This window comes from Schistocerca nitens, chromosome 8, assembly GCF_023898315.1.
Source record: "Schistocerca nitens isolate TAMUIC-IGC-003100 chromosome 8, iqSchNite1.1, whole genome shotgun sequence".
NCBI classification, from domain to species: domain Eukaryota; kingdom Metazoa; phylum Arthropoda; class Insecta; order Orthoptera; family Acrididae; genus Schistocerca; species Schistocerca nitens.
In genome coordinates, this window is record NC_064621.1 from 311,627,168 (window position 1) to 311,645,928 (window position 18,761).

The window sequence follows — 18,761 nt, forward strand, 5'->3', positions numbered from 1 at the left end:
ATGCCCTATGAAAACTCTTTACCACATATGGAAATGGAAAGCAGTGTTGTAAAACCCACAAAATGCAAATTGCCAGTACCATTTTCTGTGAAATATATGCAAGGTAAGGATGATGTATGAAGAAATATTTATCAGACAATTTCCATACAGGTTTTGAGATTATGAAGCTCATCTTTACAGTGAACGGTCACAGGTAAGGCATTTAGAAAAGCAGTATCAGAACTTCTAAACTCTTAACACTTTGCTGTCCACACGTCTCTTACAAATTTATTTGCTTGGCACTGGCAGCGCTAATTCAGATTACCTGGCTTGTCACCAGCTGTTCTGGAGATTATCAAGAGATTATAAACTGTTACGTTTTACTAATCTCATCATTAGTTCTCAAAAAGTTCTCAACCCTTCTCCCCCACTTTCATGAAATTCTGAAGATGTTGTTGTTGTTGTTGTCTTCAGTCCTGAGACTGGTTTGATGCAGCTCTCCATGCTACTCTATCCTGTGCAAGCTTCTTCATCTCCCAGTACCTACTGTAACCTACATCCTTCTGTATCTGTTTAGTGTATTCATCTCTTTGTCTCCCTCTACGATTTTCACTCTCCACGCTGCCCTCCAATACTAAATTGGTGATCCCTCGATGTCTCAGAACATGTCCTACCAACCGATCCCTTCTTCTAGTCAAGTTGTGCCACAAGCTCCTCTTCTCCCCAATTCTATTCAATACCTCCTCATTAGTTATGTGATCAACCCATCTAATCTTCAGAATTCTTCTGTAGCACCACATTTCGAAAGCTTCTATTCTCTTCTTGTCTAAGCTGTTTATCGTCCACGTTTCACTTCCATACATGGCTACACTCCATACAAATACTTTCAGAAACGACTTCCTGACACTTAAATCAATGCTCGATGTTAACAAATTTCTCTTCTTAAGAAACGCTTTCCTTGCCATTGCCAGTCTACATTTTATATCCTCTCTACTTCGACCATCATCAGTTATTTTGCTCCCCAAATAGCAAAACTCCTTTACTACTTTAAGCGTCTGATTTTCTAATCTAATTCCCTCAGGATCAGCTGAGTTAACTCGACTGCATTCCATTATCCCCATTTTGATTTTGTTGATGTTCATCTTATATCCTCCTTTCAAGATACTGTCCATTCTGTTCAACTGCTCTTCCAAGTCCTTTGCTGTCTGACAGAATTAAAATGTCATCGGTGAACCTGAAAGTTTTTATTTCTTCTCCATGGATTTTAATACCTACTCCGAACTTTTCTTTTGTTTCCTTTATTGCTTGCTCAATATACAGGTTGAATAACATCGGGGAGAGGCTACAACCCTGTCTCACTCCTTTCCCAACCACTGCTTCCCTTTCATACCCCTCGACTCTTATGACTGCCATCTGGTTTCTGTACAAATTGTAAATAGCCTTTCGCTCTCTGTATTTTACCCCTATCACCTTCAGAATTTGAAAGAGAGTATTCCAGTTAACATTGTCAAAAGCTTTCTCTAAGTCTACAAATGCTAGAAATGTAGGTTTGCCTTTCCTTAATCTTTCTTCTAAGATAAGTCGTAGGGTCAGTATTGCCTCACGTGTTCCAACATTTCTACAGAATCCAAACTGATCTTCCCCGAGGTCGGCTTCTACCAGTTTTTCCATTCATCTGTAAAGAATTCGCGTTAGTATTTTGCAGCTGTGGCTTATTAAACTGATAGTTCGGTAATTTTCACATCTGTCAACACCTGCTTTCTTTGGGATTGGAATTATTATATTCTTCTTGAAGTCTGATGGTACACTCCTGGAAACTGAAATAAGAACACCGTGAATTCATTGTCCCAGGAAGGGGAAACTTTATTGACACATTCCTGGGGTCAGATACATCACATGATCACACTGACAGAACCACAGGCAGACATAGGCAACAGAGCATGCACAATGTCGGCACTAGTACAGTGTATATCCACCTTTCGCAGCAATGCAGGCTGCTATTCTCCCATGGAGACGATCGTAGAGATGCTGGATGTAGTCCTGTGGAACGGCTTGCCATGCCATTTCCACCTGGTGCCTCAGTTGGACCAGCGTTCGTGCTGGACGTGCAGACCGCGTGAGACGACGCTTCATCCAGTCCCAAACATGCTCAATGGGGGACAGATCCGGAGATCTTGCTGGCCAGGGTAGTTGACTTACACCTTCTAGAGCACGTTGGGTGGCACGGGATACATGCGGACGTGCATTGTCCTGTTGGAACAGCAAGTTCCCTTGCCGGTCTAGGAATGGTAGAACGATGGGTTCGATGACGGTTTGGATGTACCGTGCACTATTCAGTGTCCCCTCGACGATCACCAGTGGTGTACGGCCAGTGTAGGAGATCGCTCCCCACACCATGATGCCGGGTGTTGGACCTGTGTGCCTCGGTCGTATGCTCGTATGCAGTCCTGATTGTGGCGCTCACCTGCACGGCGCCAAACACGCATACGACCATCATTGGCACCAAGGCAGAAGCGACTCTCATCGCCGAAGACGACACGTCTCCATTCGTCCCTCCATTCACGCCTGTCGCGACACCACTGGAGGCGGGCTGCACGATGTTGGGGCATGAGCGGAAGACGGCCTAACGGTGTGCGGGACCATAGCCCAGCTTCATGGAGACGGTTGCAAATGGTCCTCGCCGATACCCCAGGAGCAACAGTGTCCCTAATTTGCTGGGAAGTGGCGGTGCGGTCCCCTACGGCACTGCGTAGGATCCTACGGTCTTGGCGTGCATCCTTGCGTTGCTGCGGTCCGGTCCCAGGTCGACGGGCACGTGCACCTTCCGCCGACCACTGGCGACAACATCGATGTATTGTGGAGACCTCACGCCCCACGTGTTGAGCAATTCGGCGGTACGTCCACCCGGCCTCCCGCATGCCCACTATACGCCCTCGCTCAAAGTCCGTCAACTGCACATACGGTTCACGTCCACGCTGTCGCGGCATGCTACCAGTGTTAAAGACTGCGATGGAGCTCCGTATGCCACGGCAAACTGGCTGACACTGACAGCGGCGGTGCACAAATGCTGCGCAGCTAGAGCCATTCGACGGACAACATCGCGGTTCCTGGTGTGTCCGCTGTGCCGTGCGTGTGATCATTGCTTGTGCAGCCCTCTCGCAGTGTCCGGAGCAAGTATGGTGGGTCTGACACACCGGTGTCAATGTGTTCTTTTTTCCATTTCCAGGAGTGTATTTCGCCTGTCTCATACGTCTTGCGCACCAGATGGTAGAGTTTTGTCAGAACTGGCTCTCCCAAGGTCGTCAGTAGTTCTAATGGAATGTTGTCTACTCCGGGGGCCTTGTTTCGACTCAGGTCTTTCAGTGCTCTGTCAAACTCTTCACGCAGTATCATATCTCCCATTTCATCTTCATCTACATCCTCTTCCATTTTCATAATATGGTCCTCAAGTACATCGCCCTTGTATAGGCCCTCTATATACTCCTTCCACCTTTCTGCTTTCCCTTCTTTGCTTAGAACTGGGTTTCCATCTGAGCTCTTGATATTCATGCAAGTGGTTCTCCTTTCTCCAAAGGTCTCTTTAATTTTCCTGTAGGCAGTATCTATCTTACCCCTAGTGAGATAAGCCTCTACATCCTTACATTTGTCCTCTAGCCGTCCCTGCTTAGCCATTTTGCACTTCCTGTCAATATCATTTTTGAAATGTTTGTATTCCTTTTTGCCTGCTTCATTTACTGCATTTTTATATTTTCTCCTTTCATCAATTAAATTCAATATTTCTTCTGTTACCCAAGGGTTTCTACAAGCCCTCGTCTTTTTACCTATTTGATCCTCTGCTGCCTTCACTATTTCATCCCTCAAAGCTACCCATTCTTCTTCTACTGTATTTCTTTCCCCCCATTCCTGTCAACTGTTCCCTTATGCTCTTCCTGAAACTCTGTACAACCTCTGGTTTAGTCAGTCTATCCAGGTCCCATCTCCTTAAATTCCCACCTTTTTGCAGTTTCTTCAGTTTTAATCTACAGTTCATAACCAATAGATTGTGGTCAGAGTCCACATCTGCCCCTGGAAATGTCTTACAATTTGAAACCTGGTTCCTAAATCTCTGTCTTACCATTATATAATCTGATACCTTTTAGTATCTCCAGGGTTCTTCCATGTATACAACCTTCTGTTATGATTCTTACACCAAGTATTAGCTATGATTAAGTTATGCTCTGCACAGAATTCTACCAGGCGGCTTTCTCTTTTTTATTTCTTAGCCCCAATCCATATTCACCTACAATGTTTCCTTCTCTCCCTTTTCCTACTGATGAATTCCAGTCACTAAATTTTTGTCTCCCTTCACTACCTGGATAATTTCTTTTATCTCATCATATATTTCATCAATTTCTTCGTCATCTGCAGAGCTAGTTGGCATATAAACTTTTACTACTGTAGTAGGTGTGGGCTTCGTGTCTATCATGGCCACAATAATGCATTCACTATGCTGTTTGTAGTAGCTTACCCGTACACCTATTTTTTTTATTCATTATTAAACCCACTCCTGCATTACCCCTATTTGATTTTATATTTATAACCCTGTATTCACCTGACCGAAAGTCTTCTTCCTCCTGCCACCGAATTTCACTAGTTCCCACTATATCTAACTTTAACCTATCCATTTCCCTTTTTAAATTTTCTAACCTACCTGCCCGATTAAGGGATCTGACATTCCACGCTCCGATTCGTAGAACGCCAGTTTTCTTTCTCCTGATAACGACGTCCTCCTGAGTAGTCCCCACCCGGAGATCCGAATAGGGGACTATTTTACCTCCGGAATATTTTACCCAAGAGGACGCCATCATGATTTAATCATACAGTAAAGCTGCATGCCCTTGGGAAAAATTACGGCTGTAGTTTCCCCTTGCTTTCAGCCGTTCGCAGTACCAGAACAGCAAGGCCATTTTGGTTAGTGTTACAAGGCCAGATCAGTCAATCATCCACAATGTTGCCCCTGAAACTACTGAAAATGCTGCCGCCCCTCTTCAGGAACCACACGTTTGTCTGGCCTCTCAACAGATACCCCTCTGTTGTGGTTGCACCTACGGTACGGCTATCTGTATCGCTGAGGCACGCAAGCCTCCCCACCAACGGCAAAGTCTATGGTTCATGGGGGGAGATTCTGAAGATACACATACATAAATGAACACAAAATTTGTTTGTTCCATATATTTGTTTATTTGCATTGTCTCTGGGACTTCAAATTTCTCTTTCGTATGATATGCAGCAAAACAGCCTCCAAGATGTAATGCAACTCCACAAGACTTGCACATTAAGTTCGTTGTTCTTTTTTTGTTTTTGGAACATACATGGCAGTTTCTTCATTTTCATTTATTCATTTCAGAAATACACAGGCCTATTAGCTGGTGTTGCTTTATGTGACCGGAAAGTCTGTCAACCAGATCATGATGAGACTCATGCGATGTAGTGGCAACCTCCAAGTTTTGCTCCACGCATTCACCGTAAATAATCGAATCGTCTCTTTGGCTGCCATGATGAAAGGGCACAGGTACTTATAAAAACAAAGAACTTGTGGACACGTGTAACTTATTGTTAACTAAACAGAACACCAACAGAATGCAAAAGATACTGAAGTGCTGTCGCCTGCCACTGTGCGATACTCGCTGTGGTCGAGCGGTTCTAGGCACTTCAGTCTGGAACCATGTGAACGCTACGGTTGCAGGTTCGAATCCTGCCTTAGGCATGGATGTGTGCGATGGCCTTACGTTATTTAGGTTTAAGTAGTTCTAAGTTCTAGGGGACTGATGACCTCGGATGGTAAGTCCCATAGTGCTCAGAGTCATTTGAACGTTGTTTTGCATGATACTATACTCACTACACCACTGTCGTGTCACTGGCCATTGACCGTTATTTCATGCATGACACCACTGTGGTGTCGCCGGATGGCAGTGTGTTAAAAGGTGGCAAACCTACTCTGCAATATGCTCTGCACATCCACTTTGTCTGCAACAATACTACAAGGTGCACCACTTTACTTCTGCCGTTTCTTCCCCAACATTTGAGGCTTCAATGAAACAAATTGGTTACACATGTATCATTCGAAGTATTTCCCACTGCTGGCCTCTACTTTCTCCCATCTTTTGGGCAGTGTACAAATCCCACATCACAAAAATTGTTCATCTTCTTAAGCACTCCACAAATCGATCCAATTTGTGACTTCTTCATGAGATCGGAAGTGTTGGTCAGTCAAGCCATGCGCCATTGCTCTAAACAGGTGATAGAGGGAGCAATGTCTGAAGAATATGGCAGGTGGGGTAGGACTACCCATTTTAACATTTCCAAGTATGTTTTGACCTTTTTTGCAACATGGGGTTGAGCATTGTCATGCTGCAAAATCAGTTTATCGTGCCTCTCGCTGTACAGCGGCCGTTTGTCTTTTAATGCTCAGCTCAAATGCATTAATTACATTTGATAGCAAGCTCATGTGATTGTTTCACTTGCTTTTAACACCACGTAGTACCCAACGCTGAGCTGGTCCCACCAAATGCAAATCTTGGAGTCACGAATATTTGATATGGCCGTCAACGTGGAAGCACGGCCGGGATATCCCCATGATTTTTTGCATTTAGGGTTGTCGTAATGAACCCATTTTTTGTCCCTAGTCACAAAGCGACGCAGAAATCCCTTCCATTTTTGCCTCTGAAGCAACTGCTCACAAACACACAAATGCTGTTCAACAATTCTTGGTTGCAGCTCACAAGAGACCCAAGTTCCCTCTTTCTGAATCATGCCCATAGCTCTGAGACGTTTTGAAATGGCTGGCTGTGTCACTCCCACTAATCATGCCAATTCTTCTTGAGTTTGACGCGAGTCTTCAGTCAGCAATGTCTCCAATTCTGTATCTTCGAAAACATTCTCTCTTCCACCACTATGCTGGTCCACGACGTTAAAAATCACTGTTCTTTAAGTGTTTAAACCACTCCTGGCATGTTCTTTCACTAATAGCATCCTTACCATACATACTTAGAGCATTCGATGAGACTCGGCTGCTGTTTTCTTCATATTGAAACAAAACAGTAACACCTCCCACAAAGGACTAGAATTAGGCTCATAAACTGACATTTTCAATCAAGAACAACTTTATGATGCAGACACAAATCAACTAATGTTTGAATGAGGTCATGTTGATTGAGGTCCAAGCTAACTGCCTAACGTCTGCGATCTGTTTCTTTTGACCGCTACTTACCGTTGTCGCACCTATCGGCAAACAGCAGAAAAAAAGTTTTACACCTTTTAGTTACTTCTCAGTTTTCCACAGTTTAATTTGCCTTTTCAATTTATAATCTTCATATTCTCTTTGTCCGAATGCCTTACAAATTTTATATTGACAAAATCTTAAACATCGCTGTGAAACAGCAACAGTGTAAATCTGAAGAAGTTGGAAAAAATCAACTGGTTGGCCGATTTTCTTCGACCTCTTTTATATTGTCCTTATTTTACCTGTCTTGACAATTCCACACACCCAACCCTCATATTCCCATTTCTTTCTGAATTTCCAAATCTCTCCCCATGCACTGCTCATAACTCTCAGATTTTAATGTAACTCCAAAAACTGAATACTGACTGTCAGTTCACTGTCACTACTTATTTCTTTCCTGCCCTCATCTCTTCTGTTCTGGCCTTTTGGTGTTATTTTCTTTGCCCCAACACTTTTACATCTTAAACTTTTTACGGCCTTCCGCTTTTTCCACATTTCTTAAAAAAGTATTTAGAAATTCTTAACTGACATTACTTTTTAATTTGTTCATATTAAACGTGATCACATTACTTCTGAAACTTCCTGGCAGATTAAAACTGTGTGCCCAACCGAGACTCGAACTCGGGACCTTTGCCTTTCGCGGGCAAGTGCTCTACCAACTGAGCTACCGAGGCACGACTCACGCCCGGTACTCACAGCTTTACTTCTGCCAGTACCTCGTCTCCTACCTTCCAAACTTTACAGAAGCTCTCCTGCGAACCATGCAGAACTAGCACTCCTGAAAGAAAGGATATTGCGGAGACATGGCTTAGCCACAGCCTGGGGGTGTTTCCAGAATGAGAAATCTGCCAGGAAGTTTCATATCAGCACACACTCCGCTGCAGAGTGAAATCTCATTCTGGAAACATCCCCCAGGCTGTGGCTAAGCCATGTCTCCACAATATCCTTTCTTTCGGGAGTGCTAGTTCTGCATGGTTCGCAGGAGAGCTTCTGTAAAGTTTGGAAGGTAGGAGACGAGGTACTGGCAGAAGTAAAGCTGTGAGTACCGGGCGTGAGTCGTGCTTCGGTAGCTCAGTTGGTAGAGCACTTGCCCGCGAAAGGCAAAGGTCCCGAGTTCGAGTCTCGGTCGGGCACACAGTTTTAATCTGCCAGGAAGTTTCATATCAGCGCACACTCCGCTGCAGAGTGAAATCTCATTCTGGGCACATTACTTCTGTTTGTGCACCTGGTTAGTACTAAATCCTGTCTAATAACTTCCGCGGCCACGTGAGTGTGTGGTTCTGCATACTATTGCTGGAAAAGAACTAGCGCTAAAAAACTAATGTGAATACAGTTTCCTGTTATGTGTTACTGTGCTCCATGCATTGATCTGCTATAGGTGAGTGATTGCCTTTCCCTTATTTTACATACTGTTCCATCCAGGAATTTCACTGTTGCAATAACAACAAAAACAATCAAATAAAATTAATATGATTCACATGCAATACTTGCCAGTAGAAGTAGTTGGCAAGAGTGGAATTTTGACAGGCACGATGTATGAGAAATGATGCTAGGTCACATCCACCTGACATATCATCTTCCAGACAACTTGCATCTATAGTAGCATCAGGTAGTTGATTTTGTGTTGCAGTCTCAGCTAAAGATGCAGAGCGAACTATCTGAGAAGCACCATCATCAGTGTTGGGTAATTCATGCACTGGTGTAGGAGTAAAGCTCTGAGACTTTTTCAAGATTCCTGAATCCCCACTCTCCTTGTTGTCACTGCTATAAAGAAAATTTACAATTATAAAATTAGTCCAATAATTGATGAAAGCAAATATGACAAATAGGTAAGACTGACAAGTTCAAAAGAACTAAAAATTAATGGCCCAGCAATTTCAGTATTAAAAACATGCTTCAGTTTATGTTACAGTACTTGTATGCAAACATTAACATTATCTACAGTATTAAAATCTGATTCAGTAGGACCATCTTTTACTACCTATAATCATTCAATGACTCGAGCAATATTTACAATAAGGTGCTGGTCTAATTAATATCTGTACATAAAAATGCAGATAAGCAAATCGCCTTCAATTACACATCCCTTTCACCCCTTCCGACATCCTCAAATTTTCGAGAAATTATCTTACAATAATATTACAGACATCTTTCTGACAGCAGAATTTTGTAACTTTCTCTTAATTTGGTTTTCAAAAAGCCAGCTTAAAATAAATGAATTAGTAATCTCATAAATGAAGTCCTAACAGAGCTATGGATGAAATCCTACCACTTAAAGACCTTCGATTGTATGAAATATAAAATTCTACCTTGTAAACTTTAACATTATAGCTTCAATGACATATCATTTGCAAGGCTGGATTATTATTCTCTTAACAGAACAAGAGGTCACACTGGCCGCCAAAGGAATAAAAGCACGCCGAGAACAAAGGAACACAAAATATAGAGTCCCAAAAGACAGTTCAGCCATGTAATTTTACTTTCCATGGACCATAACTATATCTCATTATGCAGTAGACTGTGTTAAATGATTTACAAATATAAAAAGTTTTGAAAATAATTTATAATCTGCCACAGTCACATTAATTTTAAAACTAAATTAACTGTTTCGCCGATCATTTGCCATCCTCAGATCTATAACACAAACAAGTTTGAAACTTATAAGAGAAGTTGTGCAGATTATGCCAAAATTAAAATGAAATACAGTAAAATAAAGTGACGTCATACATGTGTTACTTTTTAATAAAAATTTGAAAGAGTATATGTAAAGTTTTAATCTTTGGAATTAATAAAACTGCAACACAAAGTCTGCAGTTAGTGTATCTTAAGACACAGATGTGTTGCATTTGTAAAAGCAGATATATTTTACACATGTTATGACAGTATGCTAATAATAGTATTTAAAGTTTTTATGTAGGTGTTTAAAATTTCATCTTGAATAAGAAGTATCATACATACACGTTATTGTTAAAAAGAAACATTGAATATTTGCGGAGTGTTCTTGATGCAAATGATTTCATTTCTTACTGGAAGAGGGCACCACATTCTGGCATCCTGATCACCACATGTAAGCTCATTTCCTTCTTGACAGTGCTTCAGCTCAGACAACATAGGCAGGCAACAGGTGAACTAAACTCTTTATATGCTCACATGACTGCAGCTCCAGAGTCTGTGCGTTTATAAAATGTCATCTAAAAAATTTACATCATTGCAACTGTCATCTGGAGCTGTATGTAAACATCACAAGTACAAGGCAGATGAAATTCACCTGCTGCCTGCCTATGGCGCCTGAGAGAGAGTGCTATCAACAAGGAAATAAGCATGTGTGCGGCGACCAGGATGTCAGACTTCAGTGCCTTCTGTTCAGAAACAAAATTATCTGCCTCATACAAATCCCTGCTCATTTTCAATACTACTTTTTAACAACAGTATTTATAAATAAGATATTTCTTATTTAACATGAATTTTTTAAGTACTTTAACAAAAACTAAATCTGGTGTTAACTTATTGTTATACTATCAGACAATGTATTGGGCCATATCCATGTAGATGGTGCAGTAAGGAAGGGACACCAACAGCTGTGGGGGCTTTGGTATCTGAGGATGATTGAAAATTTCACACCTAGCCCAAGTATGTATAGAGTGTTTGTGCACCTGAGGGGTGCAGCTGCTTCGGCAAGCACGTGAGGTGGCACCATCCTTTGATGTGGGTTTACCGATACATCACAGCCCTGCGACTGCAGCCAGTCTTTCACTAGTCAATGGAGTCAGATACAGGCACAGTATTTTGGTCCTGTCTGATAAAACATTTCATTGTTTGGACTTTTCCCTGGAATGTAGTGTGTGGTTAGACAACTCAAGTATGCCCTGGACTTACACTGTTTATGTATTCACCTCGTGGTCTCCACTGTCAGTCACCACTGTGACCATCTTTGTTCCGCCAATCTCCTCATTACCGCTACTGTGAGTAATCGAACTGTTTCTACCTATGCAGAGTAAGATAGAAAAGAGGGCTACAACCTAAACAACAACGTATATGGTAGGGGAGATGCAGTTCAACAGCTGAAACCTAGGCACAAATGCATATCTCGCATAACTTATAAGCTATAGCTAACAAGCCTCCAAATGACCGTATTAACAAGTTATGTCAGTAAGGCCAATAATTCAACATATGTGAGGTGGAAAGTGAAAAGGGACCCCTTGTTGGAAGAGTAAAATTTTCAGTACAAGCAAAAACATTCAATAATGTGTAAAATATCGATTTTCGTTTTTTGTATACTATAATAGTTTACTTCATTATGTACACACTTTTATTTATTTGAAAATTGTTTGAATGCAACAAGAGTAAATTACATCATTAAAAGCAATCCATGTCAGTCTTCGGAAAAGGGACCTCTTGTCGTTATGGGGAAATAACACTGGTTCGACAAGAGGTCCCTTTTCTAAATATCGCAGCTATACATGCAGTACTTCACAGAATAGCATCTCTTAAATTTTAGAAGCATTTTATGGAGCTCAGAGTAATTTCGTCTAAAAGAAAAGCATTTTGTGATTTCAATAATGCCAAACAACACACGTGGTCCTATTTTTGTGAATGCCTACAGATGTTGCCAATGTATAGTTGGTAGTCCTTAAAGAACAGCTGACAGCTGATGTTACAAATTCGTGTTTACAGCTTGCTCAGTTTAAAGTACGCAATGTGTGAAGATAGAATTGTGAAAGCACTAAACGATATTGGTGTTGGTGGTGATTTATGTGATGAAAATAATGGACTATTTCAAGATTATTTTTCTGAAAGAATGCCAGGTAGTGACGAATCAAGTGATGAATTGGAACCTCAAGGTGATGAGTCAGTTAACCTATCTGATATTTCTTCATTACAAGACATTCCGAAGTTTAATGAAGCCTTAGGTAACAAAGATAATGTTATTGATAATGTTATTATTGAGACAGAACAAAATGATAATAGTGATCAAGTTGTAGGTGAGAATGATGGTGATGAAGACTTTGACATGGCCATAAATGATGACTGCATAAATTTAATTGACTCTTTTGAAGATGACAGAGACCATGCTCTCGTTTCAGAGTTTTTAAAAGCAGGTTGCGGGTGCAAAGAAGAATGTTGCAATTACTATTCAGTTGATGAATATTTGGAAATGTGTCATGAATGTGCTGAGATTGATCATTATGAGAATAATGTCAACATATTAGATCAAGTAATTTTAGGCCAATTGCGGTGTGTAACTTCAGATTCTTTTTTGACAGCTCGTAAACATAAAGTACAAACTGAGAGGAAACAACCACGAAGTAAGTACTTAGTAAAAGGTCGGCATGTTTGTAAAAACACTTATGTTTTCCAACAATATTAAAATTAAAAGACTAAAGCGCCTAACAAAAATGTATTATGATAGAGGATTGATTGTCAAAGCTCATGTAATGCAAGAAAATTTCCTAAGAATGTGACTTCTTTTTCTGATTCAGAGTTTGTTGTAAGGTTTTTACACAATTCCGCAGAACAACATGCCATAATTTTACCAGGCAGAAGTGGCATTATTGCAAATTTCAAACTTCTACCTTCAAGTGATAATAAAGCAAAAATTTTTGAAACTTACATGGCTTCCTTTAAAAATGATGGCCATAAAACCAGTATCAAGTAGTGCGTTTTGTAATATTCGGAAGGAGATATGGCCAGAAATAGGGTGTCCTGAAGCCCAAATCAGATCTTTGTGTATTTTGCCAAAGGCATTTCAGTTCAGGAACTGCAATGGCTTCAGTGCCTGAAGAAACTAAAATGGGAACTATTGAAAAAATGAGGTCCCCATCTACAACTTGTTGCAAAAGAAAGAGTTTTATAAGGGAACTATCAAAAAGACTAAGGAAAATTTTGAAGATGGTGATAGAAGTTGTGTATACTGCAGTTATGACATGGCCCAGCAAGTTCACATACCTAGTAACTCATTGCAACCTGGACCTATTTATTTCTTGGTACCATTCAGAAGACCAAGAAATTACCATTCAGAATTAGACTGGCAATGGCAAGGAAAGCATTTCTGAAGAAGAGAAATTTGTTAACATCGAGTATAGATATAAGTGTCAAGAAGTCATTTTTGAAAGTATTTGTATGGAGTGTAGCCATGTATGGAAGTGAAACAGGGACGATAAATAGTTTGGACAAGAAGAGAATAGAAGCTTTCGAAATGTGGTACTACAGAAGAATGCTGAAGATTAGATCGGTAGATCACATAACTAATGATGAAGTATTGAATAGAATTGGGGAGAAGAGGAGTATGTGGCACAACTTGACAAAAAGAAGGGACCAGTTAATAGGACATGTTCTGAGGCATCAAGGGATCACAAATTTCGCATTGGAGGGCAGCGTGGAGGGTAAAAATCATAGAGGGAGACCAAGAGATGAATACACTAGGCAGATTCAGAAGGATGTGGGTTGCAGTAAGTATTGGGAGATGAAGAAGCTTGCACAGGATAGGGTAGCATGGAGAGCTGCATCAAACCAGTCTCAGGACTGAAGACCACAACAACAACAACAACAACAACAACAACATTCAGAATAGGAATATTTGGGGTTATGTGTGAGACTGAACAAACAAGTAAACAATCTACTCCCAGAAAGTGTAGGAACAACAAAGGGATCCAACGTTGTTGTCAGTCTTTTCCACAACTACTTGGAAAACTACAGTCATGAAGAAGACAATGTTGTCATGCTGACAATTGTGTAGGTCAGATCAAGAACAATATCTTATTAGGATATCTTGCTTGGAGAATCAGTAATAACAAAAATTAGAGAATTGTTTTGTCAATCATGCCAATAGGCCACATGAAATTTGCATGTGACTGGGCATTTGGACTTTTAAAGAAAAGATTTAGGGTCATCTATATCTCTTCCATACAAGAATTTGCTGACTGCATTGACAAATCTACACCTACAACACATGTTAACTCAACTGTTGCTGTGGGATATGAAATAGTTGAAGTTGCTGTGAATACATATGACTGGCTAAATTACTTGAAGTATAGTAATGCTAACGAAGTACCTCACATAACTAAATACAACCACTTTGAGTTCAACGTTAGCTACAAAGGTAGAGTACACTGCAAATTGGACATTGATGGAAATTAATTTGTGTACCGCATCTTCCCCAATGACAATGGGCCCACTGGGTTTCCTGCTGCAGTAATTCCTCCAGGGATGACAAGACAACGAAAAGAGTACCTTTTTAAAAACATCAGGACCTATTGCAAAGAGAACTACAAAGACATTCCATGTCCCGAAGTAGGCTCAGAATGTGAACCAGAAACTCAAGTCAGCGACTGTGAAGATCCTGAAGAAGAACCTGACCAAACATATTCCAGAACCAAAGAACAGGAGAAAACGCTCTTGTTAAAATGCCTTTAACCACATTCAGACCTCTTTTTTTACGATCAGAAAATCATGTCCTTTGGCAACTACAAAATCTATTTTGGAGGATTTGTGAATTCCAATTTCTTGTGGTTCTAGTGCCATTAATTGTCGCAGAATCAAAATTTATCCAAAAGATGCCATAACATAGTGTAAAAATATAAATATTATGCCAAAAAAATAAGCACAGGGCTTGCTATATTTTTCTCAACAAGGGGCCAATTTATTTGGTTTCAAATGTATTTACACTCTGATGTGTTCTAGGTCTGAGGGAGTAATCCACTTATTATGAAGTGTTAAGTTAAACTCCAAACTACTTGACAAAGGACATTTTAAGTGTAATATATATGCAGAATTTATTTCTTAAATATGTTAAGTTAAGCAAAGATAATAAAGTGAAACTTTAAAAGCCCATATCTCAAAACACCTCTTATGTCAAATATTCAACCTGCCGTAACTTCCTTAAATTTAGAGATAAAAATTTTTTTTACAGGTTGTTCAGAATGTAATGCTGAATGTAAAAACTAAAAAAACTCAAATCCCTAAATTTTCGATAAGAGGTCCCTTTTCGCTTTCCGCCTCACGTATACAGACTGCCTTCAAAATCATTAGTTTCTGAGTAGAGTACCACAAAAGAAATAGTCACATAAAGAATGGCTCAAATAAAGCAAAACAACCCCATCAAGTGCCAGAAGGAAATCTCAAAATAAAAATGGGGTAAAAACTGTCGCGTAGGAGATAATGTCACCTATTACAATACTAACAATGTAAAATAAAGGAGTCACTTGGAATGTGTGTGTGTGTGTGTGTGTGTGTGTGTGTGTGTGTGTGTCACCAGTACCAGTTCCTGCAAGCCTGTCAAGCAAATTTTTCAGTGAGAATTTTGATCTCTCATTTGTCTCCTCAGACAAAGGCACAGCATTACATATAATCGCACGTCTGATTTTGAAGACATCTCCCTGCACCTTCGTTGTGTGAAGACTGCCTTGCCAAATTGTGTAATGAGAAGGTAGCAACGAGAATGCTCGAAGTGTACAGGTTAGCAGGCAATATGCAACTGGGGTAGCTGCCCCTTCTGAAGAATAGGACAGTGTCTCTCAGTGCTCTGGACAAAATTGCATTTTTGCACATGGGACACCTAATTTTGCACGGGATCTACCACTTTACATGATCTACTTGCTTTCTACATATGGATCACTTCTGTGTCAGCCTTTGTAATGCAGTTTTAAAAAGCTGACTTATTTTACAATGTCTGTTCCTTCAGATATACATGCACAACGAAGGATTAGACACTGATGACAATATGCAGCTGTATTAATATTATGAAATTCAGTCACAACTGAATTCTTTTGTCATCTGCACTAAATGTAGAAATATTACCTATTGGTGACACACAAGAATTTGCGCCGGACTGGGTTTGAACCCAGATTTCCTGCTTATCATCAGTGGTCGCCTTAACCACCATCTCAGCTACACACACACACACACACACACACACACACACACACACACACACACACACACACACAGGATCTATCCAATCCTCCGAATGCTACACTGACTGTGCCCTTATTGCTCATAAGATTACTTGGATTCTTGCAACAAGGTCAATGAAATAGCTATGGCAACTGATCATAACAAGTGGGAAATCCACTTTGCTCCTGCAAAGATTTTCTACATCACCAATATGCAATATTTCCAGACCTAATACAGTTGATGTCAAAAGAATTCACAATTGCAAATAAATTTTGTAAGATTTTATTGACTATGCTCTTTTAAATTTTACTGAAAAATGTCAAATGTACATGAGCAGTCAGTCAATAGCCCACCAAGGGATTAGCTTTTACACTCAGGACCTTCCTTCATATATATTCATGACAAAGTGACATGTGAGTGAACTACTGTCTCTCTTAAGGTATATCACCACTTAAATTCACTGCATTATTTTAATTTTGATGTAAACTGCATAACTTCTTGTAACTTATTTGGCTTTTAGATCTGAGGGTGGACTGTGATGACCAAAACAGGTAATTCACTTCTGAAACTGGTGTGATTGTGCTTAACAATACATTATTTTCAAGTTGCGCAATCACTGTCAGCTCCTATTTGACTGAACTGTGTTTCTTGTCATAATATGTTTAACGAAAAATGTAGCTACCTACCCCTCATTAAATGAGGGACTTTTACATAAATCTGATCTCTCTTATCTTAAATGATCGAGAAAGTCTGATTTTGGTGAAAAAGGACTGATAAAGCACTTTACTTCATTATAATGCTCCTGTTATCAGTAAATATAGTTCCCATTTTATTGATATTGCCAACACCACTTTTTCCCTCTGAACAGGAGTCTTAATTCAAGCTGATACAGCTGCCAAACTAAGTCTTATCACTGAAATATGACCTAAAACAACTACTAACTATAACTTTACAAGACTTGAGTAGCCTGACCAAGCAGTTATCATCTTAAGTTCTCCAGATCAACTCTAGTCAACACATATTATGAATAAAAATCACACATTATGACAGTAAGATACTTCTAGTTTGAGTCACAGTCATTCCGCAGAGCAACAGACTCGATCAATGCTCCCTCTTGTTGGCAGAGTGGGAAACCACACCTGTAACTACAGGAATCAGTAGTGACTAGCAACAATTCCCATACAGTGACGAGTACTGTGGTTTAGAACCTTCATTAAAATTGCAGATCCCAGAAATTAACTGCAGGGACAATGCTCTCAGATGAAAAGAGAATGGCAACTCACTTCAGAGAATCATGCTTTATAAAGAACCATGGCAGTCACATCAGTATTCAGGATGTAAGATGTTTCAGTTTTTTAGTAACTGAAAATTCAATCAATCAAAATGTTTTTTCTCAGAAAGAAAAAAATAAGCACTAAGAAAAACTAGGTAGAGAAATCTTCACACAAGTGCTGTTTAAAAATTCTGGTTTTTGTTATTCTGTTTTATTGTATAGGTTTTGATTTGTATGCGGTAAACGGAAAGTCTCTTCCGTGATATAAATTGTTCTCGACTGAATCTGTATATGTTCCTCTGTTCTACGAGTATCAGCTTCGCCAAAAATGTATGGAAAGATGTTCACTAATGGTTAGTACTGTGTTAAAATCCTTTTTTATTGAGCACCTAAGAATTAAATACTTTTAAGCAAAAGTATGTTGTGGAATTCACACTTTAGGTATGTTCCTGAGTACCATACCTACATTGTTGTTGTGTGGTCTTCAGTCCTGAGACTGGTTTGATGCAGCTCTCCATGCTACTCTATCCTGTGCAAGCCTCTTCATCTCCCAGTACCTACTGCAGCCTACATCCTTCTGAATCTGCTTAGTGTATTCATCTCTTGGTCTCCCTCTACGATTTTTACCCTCCATGCTGCCCTGCATTACTAAATTGGTGAGCCCTTGATGCCTCAGAACATGTCCTACCACCCGATCCCTTCTTCTAGTCAAGTTGTGCCACAAACTCCTCTTCTCCCCAATTCCATTCAATACCTCCATATTAGTTATGTGATCTACCCACCTAATCTTCAGCATTCTTCTGTAGCACCACATTTCAAAGGCTTCTATTCTCTTCTTGTCCAAACTATTAAGCGTCCATGTTTCACTTCCATACATGGCTACATTCCATACAAATACTTTCAGAAACGACTTCTTGACACTTAAATCAATACTCGATGTTAACAAATTTCTCTTCTTCAGAAACGCTTTCCTTGCCATTGCCAGTCTACATTTTATATCCTCTCTACTTCAACCATCATCAGTTATTTTGCTCCCCAAATAGCAAAACTCCTTTACTACTTTAAGCGTCTGATTTCCTAATCTAATTGCCTCAGGATCAGCTGAGTTAACTCGACTGCATTCCATTATCCTCATTTTGATTTTGTTGATGTTCATCTTATATCCTCCTTTCAAGACACTGTCCATTCTGTTCAACTGCTCTTCCAAGTCCTTTGCTGTCTCTGACAGAATTAAAATGTCATCGGTGAACCTGAAAGTTTTTATTTCTTCTCCATGGATTTTAATACCTACTCCGAACTTTTCTTTTGTTTCCTTTATTGCTTGCTCAATATACAGGTTGAATAACATTGGGGATA

The 18,761-nt window shown here is 40.0% G+C and overlaps 1 protein-coding gene across 2 annotated transcripts in view; it reads right to left on the bottom strand.

The window, feature by feature from the left end:
* LOC126199333 (phosphatidylinositol 3-kinase catalytic subunit type 3) overlaps positions 1–18,761 on the bottom strand; it is a 102,510-nt gene that overhangs the window by 36,350 nt on the left and 47,399 nt on the right. The window contains exon 10 of one of the 2 annotated variants that reach the window (XM_049936184.1): positions 8,732–9,001. In XM_049936184.1, coding sequence (XP_049792141.1) covers positions 8,732–9,001 — 270 coding nt within the window. Of the gene's footprint in view, positions 1–8,731; positions 9,005–18,761 lie in introns of both variants that reach the window. The other variant, XM_049936183.1, reaches the window with a different exon arrangement.